We start from the raw sequence: 22,309 nt of genomic DNA, 5'->3' as shown, positions 1-22,309 counted from the left end.
TGGCTTGGGGCATGGATTGCATTTGTTCTGTATATGTCCAGTGCCTAGCACTATGGGGCCTTGGTCTATGAGAGCAGTGCACTGCATTCTCTGTAATTGTCTCTCTATTTTGCTAGATCACTTCATTTGCAGGAGGAGCCCTTTCTTACTTCACAGAAAGTCGAGCTGGAAGAGACCTTTCTTGACCACCTCGAGCAGGGTAAGATTGTTCCCTACAGTATGTTCTCCTGGGCTCTGTCCAATTTAGTCTAAAGCAACTTAAGAAATCTGGCTTCCACCAATTCCCTTGGGAGATTATTCCTTGGTTTAACCAGTCTCACCATTAGGGGAACATCTCCGGAAATAAAGTTTTCCTTGATCAGTTTCATCCAGTTACCTCTTGCTGCATTCCTTCGTAGTACCTTAAACTAATCCCCTCCCTCCTGGGCATTTCCAGCCCAGTTAATGTATCCCTTTTTAATGGCTATTGCCAAGCTATCCATAATTGAGAGTGCACATTCAGAGTCCTACCCAGCGAATGACAGACTGAATCACCAGGGGGATGTTATATTCTTGTAGCTGGAACAGCTCAGATGGCTCGCAATCCACAGTGAAGCTGTTGGAGTCGTTATTGAATTCCACAGGACAGGTGAAGCACCGGTATCCAGACATCAAGTACGACAGCTTGGTTGTGGGAACAGAAAAGGCGAGTCAAGAGAAACCAAGAACAGAGGCAGCTTAAAATTCACACCTTTGCTCGGCTGGCTATTGGGAGGGTGGGCGTTAGGCTGTGGAACTCTCTCCCAGCTACTGAAAGAGTTTTTGCTATGGCCATTCGTGGCCCCATATTTATTGCTGTCCCTCCTTCTCATCCTCGATTGCTCCCTTCCTAAGCACCCTCATTTTTCTCCTTCCCCTTCACTTCTGAATGTTACTTTTTTCCGCTAAATGTCCTTCAATCTGTTTTTATGTTGCAACGTGTTAAAATACTGCAATGCACCAATAGTAGAAAAGACAGATGGGGGCATGCATCCCCCTCATCAGATGGCTCTGATACAAGCCTTACCCATTCACCTGAACTCCGGAAGGCGTAATGACACCCTCTAAGAGAGAGAGCTGAGATTCAGGGCTGTGAGTCAGCCACATCCTTGGTTCAGTAAGAAGCTTACTCTCTTGCAAAGCATTAAGTTGGCTAGAGGCTTGGTAAGCGGCTTCTTTTCATATACATCAGCTTGGAAGGCAGCAATCAGAGTAACTGTACGATCAAGATAGAGCAGACAGCACCATCCAGCCAACATGCATTAATGAAATCCTTCCTTAACAGATCACAACAGCCTGACAAATTGGGACAGTCCTTGGACTTTTCAGTCTTCAGCTGAATTACCCAGCTCTCTCCGGGCTTTCTGCAACTGCACAGATATTAAATGTGGACTTATCCCCTCTCCCCACCCCCAAAAAGTCCCCCGGGGGACCAGAGCCCTGAGCTCCCCACACAACCTTGAGGCAGATACCACAGAAATGTAGCAGAGCAATCACTGCAGAGGATCCAAAATGCTTTGCCAACACTACAGCACCCACTGAAACGTTGCAGCCTCTGGCATGCACACCGGTAGTAGGCAAAGAGGGGACATCTAAGCCTAGGACACGAGGGCCAAAACACTGTTGTTACAAAGAGCGCCATGGCAAATCACTAGTGTCCAAGCAGAGCAGACTGCTTCCTCTGCCACCCTGGCCTCTATCTGTACAGCTTGTGTAGCACTGGGAAATCCCTTGGAGTTTGGGTGCTACAGGTCTGAGAATATCAAGGGCCACGGGAGAGGAAGCGATTTCTCAGCAGTGGGTTTGACACCTCCTCACTGGAAGGCACAAGTCAGTTTAAAGCCCACTGTAAAACTTCAGACGACAACTTGGGTGGAAGAGAGCACAAAGCTTACATGTGTTCCTTAGCCGTGGCTGACAGATTGCACTGGTGTGTCTTATTATGGAGAGAGAGCCAATTAAATGCCATGGTGAGGTACCTACCAGCAGTCCAAACAGAACAGTGGCAAAGAACCCGCCAATAAAACCCTCCCAGGTCTTCTTTGGGGAAAGCTGCAGATACAAGAAAGAGAACATATTAAAAAATACCCTCAAGGCCTACCCCAAATAGCTCTGCAAAGCCAACACCCACCTCCCACAGAAGTTAAATGGCAAACAATATCCCCAGCTCATGATTTCCAAGGGGGTAACGGCCAACACATGAAGACTGTGGGGCAGATCTTTTCACTTGCTCTCACCCTAACAAGGCCAAGTTCCTAGAGGAAGGGGAAGCAGGCAAGCATCCTGCCTTGCAGCCCCCAGGCAGAGCAGTGGCCAGAATACACTGCCTGTATTTAAAAGCATTTAATATAATCTTAGCAAGGTAAGTAACTGAAATGTTACAACTTCAGGTTATTGGTCAAATATAGAGAGACACACACAGCCTCATTTCAGCCATTAAAAAAAATAAAAGGCCCATAAAGGGAATGGTTATTAGTCTCTGGGATACTCAACCCACTTAATTAACAGCATCCCTAGGAAAGGTTAGCTTAAGGATTTTATGGTTTAGCCCAAAAGGAAAAAAAAAATATAGAGGAAGTTTTTCATAACAGTACATAATTCGGTACCATTAGTTTGACATTTTCTCATCACTAAGGAACGCCGTTCTCAATGCCGACTGTGCATTTAGTCTAGAATTGTTCTCACTGGCTTTTTCAAGTCAAATATTCAATAACTCCGGCTTGCATATGCTGCAATAAAGAAGAGCTATTTCTAAACTACCTCCTCCGATATGTAGTTGGCAAGCGCACGCCACAAGGAAGCGTCCATGCTCCCAAAGAACTTCACCAGATAACTAAACCAAACCTTTGTAGGAAACAGTGTCTTTTAACCATTAGTATGCAGAGCTTGGGATGGGGACAGAATTTAAATAATCAGTAGACATTGGATCAGGATCTAAAGAGGTACAATACAGCACAAATGAGACACAAAAAAAGAGTCTTTTGAAAGAGTCTTTTCAAACAACGATGGACAGGAGGAAAGTTTTTAGGCTGGGACCCAAATGCAAAGGCTTTAGCTCCACCACCCTGATCGATTCTCCAGTCTTGGGTCAAAGGCTCCATAGAGAAACAGAGCCTGAAGACAGGGTTTTGCACAGCTGACAAACCTTGATGAGTGGGGTGCGGCCAAAGAAAAACCCAAACATATAGGCCATGATGTCATTGCAGATCACACATGAAATCGGGACAATGAACCTAGAAGGAAGGGGAGAGAAGCCATTCATAACTGGCACTTTTGAAGTCATTGGAAGCTTAACTGCAATAGGTTATCCAAGCGGGCACTACCTGAACGTGGGCGAGTCTGGCTACACCGTGTCAGACTGACACTACTGTAAAAGCCCAGGTGTCATTAGCCCCAAGGCCCTCGCCAGCTGTCAGATCAGCTCCATGAATTCCCCCTTGCTGTGTTCTGTGCTTGCTCTGACATGCCGTGGGCTGTTAAACAGTCACCGTGATTAACCCCAGAAGCATTTCAGGGGTGAGCCAGGTGCTCTGCCGTTTGTAAAGCACTTGAGAATGCTTCAGATTGCACACCATATAGTGTGCTACGAGCACTGTAAAGTTTTCATTGTTGCTGATATAAGGACCAAGGCGGTTAAGGATATTGGGCTGAATCCTCCACATTGGGCACCAACCTCACACGCTGGGCAGCAGCGGCAACAAACTGCCAAAGGGGGCTGGTTATTAAAGCCACTTTTCTACCCTCTTCCAACCACGCTCCCTTCCTAACGCGTTAACCTGGTGGCTGCTTTAAGTTACGCTGGCGGCAGCTGTGTCCCAGGGACCCCCTCACCAGGCACGACTGGCTGGCATGCATGCTCTCCGCACCCACCCCCTATTCGAGTTCGGGTGACAAAGGCAGCTAAGCTACTTTCTGCCATCTGCGGGACTCCTCACTGCCAGAGGAATACGCAGCTGCCCCGTTCAAGTGGCTTTCTGGCTGCACTAACTGAGCAGCGCAAAGCAATCCGAAAAGGGCCCGGCTCATTGTTTGGCTTTCTTATGCAAAGCATGCTGCCGTCCCTTATGAAAGGCACATCCTAGCCTATGCTTGTTGGTTAAAAGTTTTAGTAAAAAACGCTTTAGCAAGGAGAAATCAGGAGCATATACTATGCAACACAAAGCAAAGTAACACGTAACAGGCACCAACTCACCAGATCATCCCGTCAAACAGGTTGTGAATGATGAGGTGCGACTGGGTAACAACAATTAGCAAAGTCACATGGGTCCAACCAAACTGGAAGAGAAAACAGCATGCAGTCCAGTTTGCCTAGAGACATTTCTCGTAACAGCCTACGGCAGAAACCAGATACCGATGAATACTGTTTGGAGAGGGTCATGCCTGTGTGCATCTCAGGCACTGATCCCAGGCGGAAAGAGCATGATGTAAACACAAAGATGGCAGCTAGTATTCATCCCTACTTCGGAGTTAAGCAAAGCAACATGTCCATTACATTTCAGAACCTGAGTGGGAGGATGTTTGACATTCCTGGACCAAGTACCCTTTAGCCCACACCCATCCCATACACCTTAGTCTACTTTGACTAGAGACCTGGAACATAAGAATCCCCATATTGATGACCATCCATCTAGTCTGACATCCGGAATCCAGAAGGAAACAAAAGCATCCCAATAAAGGATACGGTCAGCCAATCTGTGCATCGTTATACTGTGGTATGGCCAATCTAACCCCTGCAGGTGATTCCACCAACACCCTCAAGGCATGAGGTTTGAAGAACCTTGTACAATCAATCACTTTAGCTTGCACAACTGAAAGGGTTACTAAGAAATGCACTGCAAATGCAGACAATGGAATTCACATTTCTAAGGAAATCAGTCAGTTCAAAAGTCATATGCCAAATACTTCAAGCTGCCAGGAATAGCTTTTCCATTAAGCAGGATCGCAACACCCAGGGGACACAGAAGCATTTACAGGCTTGTGTTCTTGTAAACCATATATGCAAACAGCCTCCATCTCCCAAAGCTAATCGCTCTGGAGCAGCAAAGCCGTTTATTTAATCTTACCATGTAGAACTGGAGACGGTAATGCTTCTTCACCAGACTCAGGACAAACATGCAGAAGCCTTGTGGGAAGAGAAAAGAAAGAGCAGAGCAAGATCAGGTCTTGCAGTAGTAGGAAATGCCTCTCAATTTCCCATTACATCTGCCATATCATTGCAGCATCTCATCATTGTTTCAGCTACAGAACAGAGTCAGCAACATGAGGGTCATGTGCGCTGCGGATGCGAAATGGTTAATCAAAGAATGGAAATTGTTAAAAAAAAACCAAGGACATATAGCCAATTAACCGTGATCACCCCTATGCAAGTTAGACTGTTTTCTGCCAACAGCGAATCATTTATTCTACCTCTGATCTTCCCATGTAGTATCAACTATAAAGTATTCTTCACTTACCTGTTTAATGGCACAGAGCTCTTAATTAGCTGCTGCATCCCCCCCATCCACCCAGAGGTGGCTGCATTTACAAAGTGACACTCTTTAGATACAGTCTGTCTGCCAGTTAAGTTGTTTAAGCGCATTAGGGTCTCGGGAGAACCCTCTTTAGCGTCTATCCTCCTCCCCCAGTTTTTACCAGCTCCCCCACCTCACAAATAATACCCACTGGTGAGCCCATGTTGCTAGGGCCATTGGAAATCTGCGCACAGCTCTCAATGGCAAGTGCCGCTCCATTTCTAGGTTGAAGCCCATCCTAGGGATTCAGGACTCGCAGTGAGCTTGCGAGCTGAGAGAGAACATCTCCACTTAATCACCAGAAAGGAGGAGTTAAAAATAGATCTTCAGTTCATCCAGAGTCTGCCTCTGCACTGTTTACACTGACAGGAGAGTTACTCTAGGTCTGGAGTAGCGTTGCAGAATTTACCAGCAAAGGCAAGAAGTCTACTCACCCTCTCTTTACCCAGAATGAAAAAGAAAAGGATCATTTCCTCACACATCAAAATATTAATCACCAGGCAAGTAAAACTTTGCAAGGCTCGCACAGGGGAAAGAAAGGTGGAAATTACAGTTAGTTATTCTGCCTAGTCACTACCCAAAGGAAGTAACATCAAAGGGGACCGTAGCTTCCCATCTGATGCAGAGGGCATTTTGGTCACTTACACCGCACAATTAGGCAGGTGTGGATGCAGCTAGTCACAGACTTGTCTGCATCCCAAAAGACATCATTGCAACGGCCTCTGAGACGTAACTCAAAGCCAACAATGGCTCCGTCTCCCACAGATGCTTCACTTCTGGCTCATTTCATGAGTCACATTTGGCCTAGAGGTGTGAAGGAAGCCTGGGATGAGGCTGCGTATCGCAGGTCTACAGGAAGAGGAATATTGCTCCAGGGCTGCGAGTCAGGCCCCTTTCCCTACTAGCGCTGCATTCATGAAGTGGGTGCACGCTAGGACTGGAGACTAGGGGAGGCAAAGTGAGAGGAGGAGAGGAAAGATCAAAAGCAAGTATCAAGCTCATTTAAACAGAGACCCTGGAGAGAGTCAGGTACTTACAGCAACACCCTACTTAAACCAGATACCGTTTGCTGGGATGGAAGGACAATCTTCAGCAAGGAAAGGAGGACTTGTCTTTCCCTCAGTAAATCAGGCAAGAAAAGGAAACTGAGGAAGCTACAACACTGCTGCTCTCAAACCCAATTACTCCCTATTTTGTAGGCTGTCCTTCACGACAACGACAAGGCCATCTTAGATACAAGGCCCCCCCTCCCCACAGTAACAGCACCTCACAAGCTGTCAGGTAGGCAATTGCTATTATCCCTGTTCTATCGGTGGGGAACGGAGGCATGGAGAGGCTAAGTGTTTTGCACAAGGTCAAGCAGGGAACTGAACCTGGATCACATGAACCCTGGGTTGGAACTGTAACCACTGGACCATCCTTCCCCCTCCCTTGTATTTTCATAAGGCAGCACAAATCCAAACGGGGACACTGGAGCCCTACCTGTCTACGGTGGGGGTTGGGGGTGGGGGGAGAGCTGCATTTCAAGAGGCTGATGACGTAACCCCTGCTAAAAAAACAGCAACGAGACAAATTTACCTGGTGGAAACAAATAAAATTACCTGTTAAGTAGAGGGCAAAGGAAATGAAGCGATGGTATTTGCTGAGAATTCGCAAGGGCTCCTCTCTCTGAACCAGGGTGAAAAAGTAATCCGTTACCGTCTCGCCATAGAAAAAGTAGTTTACACACAGCAGAAAGTACCTGTGGACACAGCAGCATTCCCTTTAATAGGACATGGTTGACTGGTAGAAAATTAGACTCATACACATAAGAGATTATCAGATTGCACCATCTACGCTGTGTGCAAGGGGAGGATACGACTGAAGGTTCACATACTGGGCGGCAGAATAATGGTGATTTTTATTTGAAAGTCTGCAGAAAATTCACTTACATTGGGTGGGGGGAAAGGTGGAAGCCGAAGTAGAGGGTCAGGGCCTGATTCTCACTTGCACTAAGGTGGCTTGGGCAGTGTGAAGGAACCTTACTGCAAGCGGGGGGGGGGGGGAATCAACCCCTCACATTTCTTCTGATCGAAACATTACATCTTCATGTAGAAGCCGTGGCTCCATTAAATGCAAATACTTGGCTGTCGCCTATGTTACAGTACAGTCCTATTCAATTTTTGTTTCGTATTATGGTGCTCAGGAAGCGTTTGCCTTTAGGTGGCACTGCTTAAGAGTCTTCTCCAGGTTCCTGGAGGCAGTGACCCCCTCCTTCTCTGTGGCATGCCATCAGATGCTGAGTGCAACCAGTACAGTTTCATCCCAATCGCACAAATAAATTTCAGTAGGTAAATACCCCAGTAGGTAAATATCCTACACCCTTAGCCTGAGCAATGCAACTGGAACCACAAGTCACATGTTTACTCATCGCTTCTCTCGGTAACAGCATTCACCACCACAGACCGGGAGAGTCAGACCTCGCTCTCAGCAGACAAGCAATGGAACGAAGCGTATAAATATGACTGAAGATGCCCAGTAGTGGCTGGCTGCACCATCAATGAGGTGTCAAGGGATTCAGAAGCACCCTAGGTGGAAGGCATTACGCACATTGAGAAGGATCATATTGCGCTCCTTGACTCTAATGAAGAGCACCATAGTCGCTCTGCTTACCAGCTGAGGGTCCTGAACCAGGGCAGCTCATATGAGCGATACACATTGTAGCCAATGGTGATAATCTCCTGGAAACACTTGATCTGGACACACATCACCTGCAAAAACAACATTGAGCAGCAACATCATTCACAGAGAAACTAAACCAGGACCAGATAATCTGCAATGGGCTGCTAAGTGCATGTAAAAAGTGGGAGCTCTAGAGTGACCCTTCCTTACAGGCGCCACAAGGAGAATTCCTCTCGTCTTGCAAGTGAGCTCCTCCTCACCCCTAAATCTGACACAAGGGGGCTCCTCGTAGGCTGAGTAATTGTTCACTTGCTCAACCTGCTAACAGCCAGAGCGAGCTGCTTTCCCTGCCAGGCAAAGAACACTACACCCTGCGAAGCCGTGGACTGGCCGACTACAAGAGCTCACCGCCCCATTTTAAGTTACGTTTCCAACACTAGGTTTTTCTATCATGAGTTCCGGTCAGTTCTGGGGAGACAATCCCTCCTTCACTGGCACTGTCTTATCACTGTTCATCGCAGGCACTCGAGAGGACTGGCACTTCAAGACCACTGTGAGAAGGGAACATGCCCAGCAGAGATACAGCCAGACTGGAGTTGGGACAGGCTTCACAAAGGCAATGGGGCTGCCGGATGGGTTTCCCCGGCGGGGACTGGACCTGGAATCTCCGGATCTACAAGCATGCACCTCTACAGCCTGAGCTGAAAATCCCCGCTCTGTATCAGCTCTAAACCCTGAGAGAGAGCCACACTGCAAGCACACATGATACACGCAGAGAGTGCTCAATGGCAGACGAACAAACAACCAGATTCAGCTCTCCACCCACACACCTGGGCTGTGATAGCAATAAAGGAAACAGGAGGATTCCACCAAGACAGCACCAATTAAATAGTAATTGTGACGAGGAACCTTATTCCCTGCAGATCATGGAGCAGAACAGCCATTTGACAGCTTTCGGCCATGACTGAACAGGACCAAATTAGCACTGGGAACCTCGAAGCACAAAGCTCTGTGTACTCATTAACTTTCTCAGCCATCTAGGTCCCTGACAACCGTTCATCCATAATGGTCCATTTAACGAAGAGTTTTGAAAGAGCACTTACAATCATCATTAAAACCATGGGTCCCAGGTAGATGATGATGAAGAAGAACGCAATCATTGCCAGAGTGAGGATCCCTCTGACCCACCAGTTCTTCCATCTAGATCACAGGAAGAGAAAAGTGAACGTTAGGCAAAGGGCCTATCGAGCAGGAAAGCTGGGAGAGATGCACTTGTTATCTCTTCTGCACAGCCTCCTGGTGAACGGCGGAGGCAGGAAACGGCAGCGTATCCTTCGCTCAGGGGCGGTGACAATGTCACTCCAGTCCATTCACCCAGCTCTGGTGCAGAGAGGAATGCAGAGAGGATGACACAGCGGCCGTGTGGGTAAGCTCAGGAAGGGAGTTCTGTGCTGGGGGACAGCACAGGAGGTGCTGAAGATTCATTTTGGTGAGAAAGTGACAGACGAAGGTAGCAGGGAGTAAATAGGAATAGACAGTTATACAGGGCCTTACCTAGTCTGAATTCGCTTTGTAAGAGTATTATGCCCATTTTACAGATACAGAAATGGAGATAAAGAGTTGCCCCAGATCCCACAGAAATGGCAGAACTGAGGTTCAAACTCAGGAGCCCCAACATCCAGTACTCCCCCTCAGTCCACTAGGCCATGCTGCAAAAAAAAAAAAACCTCTCAAAGATCACCCTCTAAATCTGCCGGAAAAAAAGGACCGTACCACAATTCTGCCAAAGAAAAGCAATCTCAACACCAAACTCGCTCAGCCAGCCCCAAAGCTCTCTCCCCAGGCTGAGAGCAGGAACAGAATACAGCAATTTTAGCCAAGCCAGTCCCTCCAGAGGGGTCAGTTACCCATGAGGTGTGTTGCTCCTGTCACCATCTACTGATGGGATAGAACATCGTGTCTAAGTTGGTTAAATAGTGGGGTTAGTAAAAAAAAAAAAATTTTTTTTAAAAAAGGAGGGGGGTATTTAAATCGGATTTTTTTTGATAAAATGCTTTGAGGAAAAAAACACTTATATAAAGTTAGTTTTAATTAAGATATATTATAGCTCAAGGATCTCTCATCATGGAATAGGGATTATAAATTCTAATTCTATAGTATGAGACAATATAGTCACGTAATGTTTAAGAAAAGTTTTATTAATGAGTTCCAATAGTTCATGGATTAGGGACCCAATCTTATGGGGTTCCTCAGGCTTCTGTATAGATTATTTAGGTTAATCTTTCTATCTACCCAATGGGACTCAGTGCTCAGTCTAGAAGATACCATCAGAGATGTTTTGTTTTGCAGTTCTCAGACTGAGGACTTGTGTCTCCAGAGGTAACATGCTTGTTAACAGCAAAAATGTTTTTAAATAAATAAATACTATAGAGGCGAGAAATAACAGACCTCAACTCTATTGTCCCTCTGCAAATTTGTGTACACAGAGTCAACCCCTTACCTCTCTCTAAAAGTGCCAAGTTTCAAAAAGTTCAATGAATAGAAAGTTGTTGGGGGCAGAATAGATCTGGACAAGGAGAAGAAGTCTGGAGCTAAATGTGAAAAGCAAGGAACATTTGCTTGTTTTGTTAAAATATTATACATTGGCTGTTGAAAAATACTTAATGTTGTTGTTTTAGTTAAATAAAACAATTTAAATGTCTGTCTGGTGATGCTCTCCTCCTAATACAGGACGGAAAGAAAATCCCCCAAATATTAATGATTAACCTGTTGAATTGGAGATAGTTCACCTCCCAGTGACTTCATAATATCTGCTTCCATTACCTTTGGTAAATGAAATAACCAAACAATCATTCATTTTCGGATATAGCTGTAAAACGAATCGGAAAAGTTTTCAAAATAAATCACTGTTTAAAAATGTACATAGTGTGTACCTTCTAAAAATGAAACCTACATCTATCTCTGAGTTGTGAAGAATATGTATTAAGGTTATAACAACAAACAAGAATGCACTTTTATGCAGAAATCTGGGATTAAATAGAGTCTTCCTGACTAGTGATGTAAATCAAATCCACCCTGGTTAGTAAAAAGGGAAAGTGCACCAATATGCTGGGAGCCCCGGAAGCAATGGAAAAGTTTTATTTAATGCTACCTTGAGGATAGGTTGGAGAGGGCCCTGTTTAAGACCTCGGGAGTGTCATCTGATGTAGGTGCGGGAGGGGCCCCTCCAAACTCTGATTTGCATTCACTGTCCGATGCGGTCTCTCCATCCAGCTTGTTTTCCGACTCGGACTCCTGCAGGACAAACACAGGCAAACAGATGTATCAGATACCGGTGATCGTTCTTCTGATCTTCATTTAAAAATGCACTAGATCAAGCCATTCCACCCTTATTCCATTCTTATTTCCTCTCAACACAGCCTGTAGCTAAAAGGAAAAGATGGCAAGATATTCTGGGCACAAACTGGCTTACTTAATTGACCCTGTTCTTGTTTGGGAGCCAAACACTTAAGTGACAGGACCTACGGGGCAGAACCACCTGCAACTGAAGCCAATGGAAGTTTTACTAAGGACTTTAAAGAGAAGAGGTCCTTTTTTTTGTATCACCAAAGGTACTTTGTAGTTGTTCTAAAGCCTGAATGATGCACCGGAGGTCATGGGTACATGAGTTTGTCAAGAGCCATGTTCGTAAGGTGTTCGGGAACCCCAGATGGGTCTCTGAGTAAGCAGTAACGCTCAGAATTAGAGTGAAAGGTCTCCAGAAAGAAGGGGAAGACTTGTGCTTTTGGAGGTTTTTCTCTGTACATTTCTATGCAATGGCTTAACTCATGTGCGCTAAAATTAATGCCAAAGAAACCCCCAAAACACCAAGAAAGAAAAAAAAATGTTCCCATGGAAGAATGTCTCATCATTTAAACCTGACTGTCCCTTTAAGCCACCGCAGCAACCCGATATCCAGGACACATGTACCCAATGCACTAGCCTATCTGTATGAATGCAACGCCCAGCTAAGAGTAGAACCCCATTAAGGTAGGTGCTGTACAAACACACAGTAAGAAACAGTCCACGTCCAAAAGAGCTTATCACCAAAACAGGCAAGATGGACAGGGTGGGAGGGGAAACAAAGACTAAAGGAGACGTGCACAATTGGCAGAACCAGGAACAGAATTCTGGCCGGCCTTCTGACTCCCAGTCCAGCACCCTGGTCACTAGACCACACTACTTCTCTTCAGTCCTTTATACATCAAACAGCAGCAAAGAGGAAGATTTTGCCGTCTGCAAGTGACCGTTAGCAGCGCAGTTTCGTGCCTGGGTTTCACTTATCACTAAGCCACATTCCCGACTATGCAGGGTGTGCCTATAATTACGGCTAAGATTATGTCACGGAGGTCCCAGAATTGTGACTACGAGAGACCTCCATGACATTTTCTGCTTCAGCAGGGCCCCTCCTGCAGCTCCTGGCTGCCAGCAGTGGTTGGTGCTGGACCCAACCTCCCTATTTTGTCAGTTATTTTTAGTAAAAGTCAGGGACAGGTCACGGCTTCCGTGAATTTTTGTTTATTGCCCATGACCTGTCCGTGACTTTTACTAAAAAAACTCCCACATGACAAAATCTTAGCCTTACCTCTACCATCCACACTTCCGCGTCGAGTGGTGAGTCATGCCCAAGTCTCAAGTCAGCCCCCAGATCCCAGCATATGCTATTTTAACACTCCCAAACAGGAGTGTGTTTTCAGGAAGTGCAGGGAGGGAACCAAGTCAGCAAACGCGGTCAGCTTTGTCAAAGTTAATCTCCCTGGGCTCCTGCAACGTTCCGACGCTCTGCCAGATGAGACAGCACCTAGAGCTGGTCCAGGAAAAGCTCCCCACTAAACTAGAGGTTGGGCCAATATACATTTAAGTGTATCTGGTTTAATAAAATCCCACAGGAATAAAAGCAGGAGCCCTGTTCAGTCTCCCTGAAAGCAGCGAAGGATATTGGCCCTAAGACATCAGGTAGCTATGGTCGCAAGCCAGACAAAGACAACCAGGCTGTCAGAGCAGTATTTTTAGCCACTTCCATCCATTGCAACGGGGGGGGGGGGGGGACGTACCGACACCATTTCCTGGGGTGAGTGACCTATGGAATCAGAACAAAGCCACACTCCCAAACTTCTCTGTTGCACTGTATACCACACCGGATTTGCTCAGAGCCAGCCTTGGGGGTAGAAGGGGGAAGAGTTTATTGTTCTTGCTTCTGGACTTTATTCCAAAATGAATAGCAAAAGCAAATAGGAACTGGAAATAAATCTGGATTTATGTGCTGAATACCCAACAGGACCGGTTTTGGGGTGCATTCAGCAGAAAAAGAGTTAACCATTTTAAATTTGTTTTTATTCATCCTAAGTAAAGTCCACTGGCTCCTCTCAGCTTCCAAGAGCGACTAAAATACCATTAATAATCTTATATCAGATACATGCCTGCACGCAACCACGAATTCTTTGCGTCTTCAAGTACAGTAGAACTTCAGAGTTATGAACACCAGAGTTACGAACTGAGCAGTCAACCACACACCTCATTGGGAACCAGAAGTACACCATCAGGCACCAGCAGGGAGAGACAAAAAAAAAGCAAAACACAGTACAGTACTGTGTTCAACGTAAACTACTAAAAAAAAGGGGGAAAGTTTAAAAAAAGATCTGATATGGTAAGCAAACTGTTTGTGCTGGTTTCATTTAAATTAACATGGTTAAAAGCAGCATTTTTCTTCTGCACAGTAAAGTTTCAAAGCTGTATTAAGTCAATGTTCAGTTGTAAACTTTGGAAAGAACCTGCCATAACGTTTTGTTCAGAATCACAAACAGCCTCTGAAGTTCTACTGTATCCAAATCGTTCAAGGACATCACATGCTGTGAGAGGTCACTAGCTAAAACGCAGGGGGACTGAGAATGCTTTGGACACGCAGGGAAAGGATGCTAAACCTGGACTTGTGTTGAATCCTTCCCCCACTGATTAGGCTGACCAAGTTATCTTTATTTGAGAGAAGGCTCTGGAAAGAGATCACAGGGGGGGAAAAAATCACAATCATTTCACTGTAGCTCAAGTATAGCACCCATGTATCCTCTGGGAAAGTGCTGATTTATAACTCTACATGGCAATATTCGGGGAAATCGCAAGATAACTCATCTCTGTGCCCCTTACAACAATAGGCAGCTTTGTTCTTGTGCCAGTGACGGAAGCGCACAGATGCACTAAAGCAGAATGGCCTTTTCCGCATGGATACTCATGAGTCCTGAAACTTAGGATGGCACTTCGCCTACTTCACTCCAGATGGCATGTGATCTTTCCATGCTGCAACCGCTACTTTACCTAAGCACATCAGGCTGAGATGAACACCACCGATCTATAGACATCAAACATATTAGCTTGTAAAAACCTTAACCTTACCGTATTTTATTTATTGTGCATTCTAACACAGAGCCTGTGCTTGCAGGCTGTGCACTGAAGAACTGAGCTTTTGTGGTTAACGCAGGAGACTTGGCCCCGAGGAGCTTCAGTTTTCACCCATTTGCAAAGCGTGTGAAATAATTCTTAAATGCTTTCGAGGGGGTGGTGAGGTTTAATGTTTGCAAAGTGCTCAGAGACTAAGAGAAAATGCACCACAGATGTGCAATGTAACACTTTTATGCTTTATTTTGGGGGCCTGGGTGGGAGGGAGAGAGAGACAGGGCAGACTGGATGGCTCAGGCCATATGATCTTCAGTCTCAAGGGTATAGGTTCAACTCCCACCCAGACTGGTGGATGGTTATTTAAAACAGGATACAAGAGTGTGGCCATTCTGCACTTTCCTGTCCTCAGCATGGGAGATTTCCATAGAATTCTCCATCTGGATCTTGCCATCTGTTCCCCCACACAACAATCTCTGGCTGACACCAATGAAGCAGAGTGCTCCCTCCGAGTCAGGGTTAGGACACGGAGGGCAAAGCAGCATGTGGGAAGTCATGCTGCCCGTGAACAAAGCAGTTCATTGCTCCTGAAAGGTGCTCCAGACGATTATATGCATACCCAGGCCTGACTTTTCAAGATGTAGATCACCCCTGGTTCTCAGATCTTACCAGAAGAGAGTACAAAAAAAGGCAGTCAACAAAACCCTGAACTTAAAGGGACACTGAAGGTACGTTGCTAAATTAGGAATGATTTCTGCAGTGTGTGTTGACTGTTCCATTTGAGCCTGACAGGCACTGGAAGAAAAGAATTTTCCCTGCCGGGAATCTCACCAGTCAAGCTGACAGACAACATAAATTAGGTTTTCTTTTTAAAGCCACAGTGTCAGAGCAGCACTGCTCCCATGCTAATTTCTCTCTGAAACGGAGCTAGGATTACATATAGGACATTATAGTGCTTAATAACATGGATTAGGGTGGTAAGAGACTCAGTAATTTTCCACTATTTTTATACCTCATGTAAATTGCAACCATCCCTCAGCAAAACACCCTTTTAAAGCAGCTGACCAGGGTGCTAAATAACATGCTGTTTCTCCAGTGGATGATGCACTGTGGTCTGGTCTGCTTAATCCAGTTGTGGAATTTCCATGGTAACAACCTCATGTTGTTTCTTGAAAGGCAGCAAACAAAGCAGATCAATCCTTAGACAGTTTGGTAAAGGATGAGTATCAGATATGAATACATCTTGCTGGTTGGTCACCACAAGCAAAACAACCTTCAAGTAGCACAGATGATGTTAAATGATACAGACACAGAGGAATGGCAGGTAGAAAGATATGTCCATTGATATTGGCCTGTGATTGTAAGTGTTAATTTTTAGGTGACGGAATTTTTTAAAAAAAAATCCAGCCACATGTGTCTGAGGGAATAAGCGCAATTCCTATTGGCGTCAGCGTAAAAAGCATAAAAAAAAAAAAATCAATCCCAAAAAGCGTTTCAAATTGGGCACCCACAAAGGGCATTCTGTAAAAACGTTGGCTTCACTTTCTTTAGTAAAAAAAACACAGGTAATCTGTTAGAGCTTGGAATCACAAGAGATTTAACGGAGACTAATACCCTTTGTACCATTTATGCTTTCTGTTAATGCTTGCAAGACAGACTATCGTGTAACAGGCTCATCAAAGCAATTCAAGATGTGAGAACCCAGCACCTGACTATTCTGTCTTGGGATCTTTTGTTTCCTATCACGTCTTTATGTTTAAAAAGACCCTGTTTGCTCTTCGTTCTGCAAGAAGCGTGCTGCTCTTGTGGGCGAGGCACTGGACTGGAATTCGGGAGACGTGGGTTTTCAATTCCTAGATGAGCCAGCCTTCCTGAATCTTTGTGCAAGTCCTTTAATCTCACTGAGCTTCAGTTCCCTATCTGTAAAATAGGGACAATATACCTCTTGAGGTCCCTTCCAGCCCTACACTTCTATGCTTCTACTCCTCTTCTCCTGCCCTTGGTCTTGTGTCTCTTTCGACTGGGGGGTACAGAAGCTAGCATAATGGGCTCTGAACTTAGCGAGAGACTTAAACATTTAATGCCTCACTGGCTTCATTGTAACTACCTAGAAGAGTGAGCCTTGAAGGATTTGGCCTATATGCGAAGTCTGAGGCCTAAAAATACTACAAACTCCTCACTCAGGCTACATTCTCCGCATCTGTCAGATCCCTTCTTCCCCAGCTGCTCTCCTGAGAATCGCCCTGGGCTACTGATGCTCCAAGTAGCCTTCTATTCAACTCCACTAGAGCAAAATCACTCTCTGCATTCACTGGTTCCTTTACATAAGCACTGCAATACAGGGTCAGAGCAGCAGTTCTTCTAGCCCAGTTTCCCGTCCCCAACACTGGCCAGTACCCGAGCTTCTTGGGCAGCGTACATAACATGGCAGTTGGAGTGATTCCCCCCCCCGCCCCGTGTCTTCCCCTCCCAGCCTCCGGTCACCAGAGGTTTAGAGTTGCCCTGAGCATGGGGTTGCATCTGACCATCTTGGCAAACAGCCACGGATGGACCTATCCTCCATGAACTTATCCAGTTCTTTTTTGAACCTATTTATGCTTTTGGCCTTCACAACATGCCATGCAAACGAGTTCCACAGGTTAACCATGCATTGTATGAAAATTATTTCCTCTTGTTTGTATTAAACCTGGTGCTTATTTATTTCATCTGGTGACCCCCGGCTTTTGTATTGTGGCAAAGGGTAAATAACACTTCCCTATTCACTTTTCCTCACACCATTCATGATTTGATAGGCCTCTGTCATGTCTCATTGTCTTAGGGTTTTACTACGGTTTCAACCAGTTTGCCCAGGGAGGCTCATTGGCCTGTAATTGCCACCATCGCCGCTGTGAAAAGGTTTCTTCAGCTGTGGAAGATCAACAAAACGCGGGTAATAACACTTTGCTCTTCCGCAAAGATGAGTTTATGATTCTAAAACATTTCCCGTGGATGTCTTATCTCCTTCCCGTGGTTGCGGAGACTGAAGCCCAGAGAAGCTAAGAGGCTAGCTTATATAGCGAGTCAAAGGCAGGAACGATACCCAAGACCCCAGACTTCTCATCCCCTTTTCCAGCAATTGACCGTATTCCTTCCTGAATATGAGCCTACACGCAGCCTCTTCGCTGCACTTCAACCAGCTGATCATGGAGACCCAAAAAACAAAGAGCTTGTAGCAAGTTAAGCCATCTTCCAGGGAAGCTGCTCAAAAATAAGTCTCCTCCCTTCATTTTCATGGTTTGAGTTCCTTCCACAAAGCCCTTTTTGAAAAGAAAAACAAAGGGGGGGGGAGGGGGCGGAGAAGGGAGGTCACACAAAGAAAACATTTCTAAAATTGGAGCTCTGAGGAGAACTCTCCCAGGAGCAGAGGCAGACAGAGCCTTTGCAGTGCGTACTTTGATCCTCTGATCTCAGGCTAGCACCAGAAAACTGTTAGTCTGATCTTTTCCCAGCCATGGCGTCCCCCTGCTGCTAAGCAGACACCAGTCGGGCATTTACAGAGACTGCTCTGCTCGATCGCTCACACAAGACAGGAGCTGGGTAAGAATTCAAATCGCCCCCACCCTCAACCTGAAACCAAGCCTGGGCGTCAGGTCATCCTGGGGTAATAAGGACCATGAGCCGATGGCATATATACATCAGCCCCACAGAGCTGCAAGGTTCTCTCTAACTGCTCCTAAGTCGAGATTTTATTCCATCAGTGATGCGCAAGCAGCAGATCTTGAACCATGTTGCACACACGACATTGCGTCTCGTAACACTGGGTTTCTACATGAAAAGGCTCTGTCGCACAAAAGTTGCATGTACCACATCAGATACCAGGAAACCTGTTTACAGTCTCCCTGTACTGCAAACGCTCTTCAAAAACTCTCTCACACACACACCCCCAACTTTTCCCCCTTCACCATTTTTGTTTGTCACCTCTCTATTTAAGAATCAAATGTACACGGTGACCAAGTCTCTTATCTTTACTAGAAAAGATAGTCATTAAAGATTGCAACTGTTTTGGCTTTGTTTGAAGTTTACACACCTCCAAAAAACTTTACTGCTCTTTATAGGCATAACTTCAAGCCCCCTCTAACAAAATGAGCCCCCAATTCCTTGCAGATGGAAGATGGAGGAGGAGCAAATTTGATAATGATAAAGGGAAAGGGTGCTCACAAAAATAGTGCCCCTTGTTTGAAACCAGTTGAGTTCTGCAAGTTGAAAAAACATTGTTGAGGGTACAGAAGGGGATGGGGAAATATATTTGTCAAACAAAGGTCTGAAAGAACCAAATTTGGATTTTTTTTTAAACCATTTACAGCCCAATTAAGGCCACTTTACATAAGTGGCAGTGGGAGTAAGTTCTATCTACACATACTTAAGGTTCCTTTGCATGACCAGAGTGGAGTACAAGTGACAGAGTATATGGGCCATGAGGCCATTCCCTGAGTCTGGGGAGAGAAAAATGTGTCCCTTTAACTTCATTCAACATTCTAGCAAGACTACAGGAGGGAAATATGCATGCAGTGTTACATTTGAGTAGCGACACATGATTTACCGTGACGGATTAGGTCACTGATCTAAAAAAAGCCTGATACCCTGCCACCAGCAGAGACCAATTCCAAATTCTTTAGGGGAGGGCGAAGAGGCACCCAGCCACGAGGGCTGGCCGGAAAACAAGAATTCTGTTTCACACAAAAACAAAACAAGCAGTTTCATCATTTGTTTTCATTCCACATTCAAAAGGGTTTCGACCCAAAATTTTCATGAAAAAAAAAAACGCATGAGACCCACCCCAGAAGACCCAATAGTCCACAGGTTAGGGCACTCCCCTGGGACGTAGGAAACCCTTGTACAAGTGCCAGCTTTACCTGATTCAGAGCAGAGCTCTGGACATGCCAAGTGAGTGCCTTAACCTCTAGGCTATTGGTTATTCCGGGGTGAGTGTCCCTCCGCAGAAATTCCATCCTGGATCTGAGAACCCTGCCCAGTGAAAACTGTCAAAATAGATACGTTTCTGCAAAAAGTTTCAGCATCGACAAAAAGAAAAGGAGTACTTGTGGCACCTTAGAGACTTCTTAGAGCATCTTCCAGTGGAAAAACGTTTTGACAAATAATTCCCCACCATCCCTACTAGCCTCCAGGAAGGGTTGTGGAGGGCGGGAAGAGCTGGCAGTTCAATGCAGCAATCGGGCTTTCTTACCCTTCTCTTGAGGGATCACAAATAGGGATCATAACATGATGCAGCCTTTGAAAAAATTCAGGCACATGACCTCGTCCAGCAACGAGTGCCACCGATGTGCAACGACCTGTTTCCTTCAATACAAGGCCATTAGTCTGAGCGATCCCTTGCTCTCATAATACAAGTCAGGTACTGATCAGTTCTCATTGTAGCCTTTATAACTTGGAAGTAATTCAGTCGAATCACAGATACACAGGTCCATCTAATCCAATTGTGTCCAATGCTACATGCTTCAGAGAAATAACCCTATGCACAAAGGAAGTTTCTTCCTAACCCATGAAGGATAAGGGGTTATACCATTTATAATTTTTTCTCTAGGAATTATTGTGGGGAAGTTCTATGACCTGTGTCATACAGGAGGTCAGACTAGACGATCATAATGGTCCCTTCTGGCCTTGGAATCTATTAATCTTATTACATCCAACTGTAGACGTTCCTTGCCATATAAACATCCCTAACTCCTGTCTGAACCTTACTAAACTCATAACCTCAATACTCCGATAGCAAGTAAAAGAACAAGTTTGTAAACAGCAAGGGAGAACAAGAGCCTTGAACTGTGCTGTAGGAACTGAGAACTAAACACTTGTTGTATTCATTAATAACAAACATCCACTGATAGCTATTTTTCAAGCAAATCCTTGGCTGGTGAAAGATCGTCAACAGGCAGTAAGTTCCACAGGTTAAGTGGGGTATGTAAAATTAGCAATTACTTGTTATTGGAGTAGCGCCTAGGAGCCCCCCGTCCTGGATCAAACAGAACAAGACGACAAAGAGTTTACAAGCTCCTTTTTAGAATTTGTTTTTCAGTTTCACTGGCTACATCTGCCTCCTCCCTTAGCAAAAAGGATACACAGCAGCACTCAAACCATCATGTTATTTTACATCCTCCTCTCCGGTCCCCTCTTATTAGCATCATCTCTTGGTTGAAGAGCCCTGCTCTTCTGTTTTCCAGGTTGAACTCTGAGTTCTTGCCAGGCTTTTTGAGAGCACAGTTGGTACTAGTACATGTTATAAACCCAGATATTTGACACGGGCTCTGAAATAAGTAAAACCAATTATTAAGAGTCGAACACATAGCAGCTTCTTCCATTGTGGCTTTTTGGACTCCTCGGGTAAGCGAGCATCACTAAATAGTCGTGCACGTTTAGTCCAGCCTTTCCCCACATGGACACTGAGCATCAGCTATTTGCCTGAGTATCTGTGACATGATCCCAGTTGTCATGGAAACAAGTGGCAGTATTTCTAGGCCAGAAACCTCACCACCAAATGGGAAAACCGACCCAAGCAATTAACAGCCTTAGATTTGTATTAGTTCAAGAAATCCTTTTATCTGTGCACTCACCTCGTCTAAATGGAAAGAGACAATTATTCTTTTTGCAAGAATCCAGCAAGAAGCAGACACAGAAAATACTACCTATTGCTACAAAAAAGAATCGGGCTTTGGGTCAATAGCACTGACAACTGAAGAACTGGGAACTCCTCAGTAAGGCACCAATTTACATTATTGGTGTGTAGGCAGCAACTCACATGTGGAAGGACTTGCAAAATCAAGGCCTACATAACTAGTCAAATGAAATGCAAAACTTGGGTCTTGACCAATTGTGGTCATTAATTATCCCAAAGCCCTTTTCATAATAAGTGGTGTTAGCCATTGTGCCCTGGCCAGCTGTCAACTCAGGTACCTACACTCCACCTACCTACACTCCCTTTCTTTTAGGGAACCAATTTATAGCTACTACGAGAGCTTTGCTCCCCCCTTTGATTGTCTTACAGATAAAATGGGTCCTAGGAGGGATTTAAATGTAGGGAGAACGGAACACAATTGGCAAACTAGATACCAGATCCTTAATTGCTCTGCTGGATCTATGTTCAGAAACTGCTTCTTCAGAGCTGATCGATCTGCTTGTTTGCAACATCTTCCAGAAACTGAGGCAACTAATTAAGTAAAGGGTGAAAATCTACCCGGCTGAAGGTCTGACAGTGAGACTAAATGTAGAGGATGGGGAAGAGTCTGCAATATAGCAGGTTTCAGAGTAACAGCCGTGTTAGTCTGTATTCGCAAAAAGAAAAGGAGGACTTGTGGCACCTTAGAGACTAACCAATTTATTTGAGCATAAGCTTTCGTGAGCTACGCTGTAGCTCACGAAAGCTTATGCTCAAATAAATTGGTTAGTCTCTAAGGTGCCACAAGTCCTCCTTTTCTTTTTGCAATATAGCAATATGCTTTGGAAGGGGAGAAGGGGAAATCAAACTGCTCTCTGTATTTCTGGGACCACTGTCTGCTTTACAGTGAAGAGAACAGCACTCTTCCAATGCACTCCTTCTTGGATTTGTGTGTTGGGAACCTGAGCCTAGAAGTATTTCTCCACTGACTTCTTCGTTCACGAGAAAGAAGAATAACGTCCCTGGAGTTGGGCGGCAAACAGCCCAT

The 22,309-nt window shown here is 45.2% G+C and overlaps 1 protein-coding gene across 2 annotated transcripts in view; it reads right to left on the bottom strand.

Annotated features, from left to right (window-relative positions):
- Window positions 1-22,309, bottom strand: part of CDS2 (CDP-diacylglycerol synthase 2) — a 44,346-nt gene that overhangs the window by 8,228 nt on the left and 13,809 nt on the right. For both annotated transcript variants that reach the window (XM_084615192.1, XM_084615193.1), the window contains 9 exons: window positions 11,341-11,483; window positions 9,293-9,389; window positions 8,181-8,278; window positions 7,130-7,269; window positions 5,082-5,140; window positions 4,211-4,293; window positions 3,164-3,251; window positions 2,002-2,070; window positions 511-663 (listed from right to left, as the gene is read on the bottom strand). In XM_084615192.1, coding sequence (XP_084471318.1) covers window positions 511-663; window positions 2,002-2,070; window positions 3,164-3,251; window positions 4,211-4,293; window positions 5,082-5,140; window positions 7,130-7,269; window positions 8,181-8,278; window positions 9,293-9,389; window positions 11,341-11,483 — 930 coding nt within the window. The remainder of the gene's footprint in view (window positions 1-510; window positions 664-2,001; window positions 2,071-3,163; window positions 3,252-4,210; window positions 4,294-5,081; window positions 5,141-7,129; window positions 7,270-8,180; window positions 8,279-9,292; window positions 9,390-11,340; window positions 11,484-22,309) is intronic.

Source organism: Lepidochelys olivacea (genome assembly GCF_965140295.1).
Source record: "Lepidochelys olivacea isolate rLepOli2 genome assembly, chromosome: 26".
Classification (NCBI taxonomy): domain Eukaryota; kingdom Metazoa; phylum Chordata; order Testudines; family Cheloniidae; genus Lepidochelys; species Lepidochelys olivacea.
This window is presented reverse-complemented; position numbering and strand designations above follow the sequence as displayed.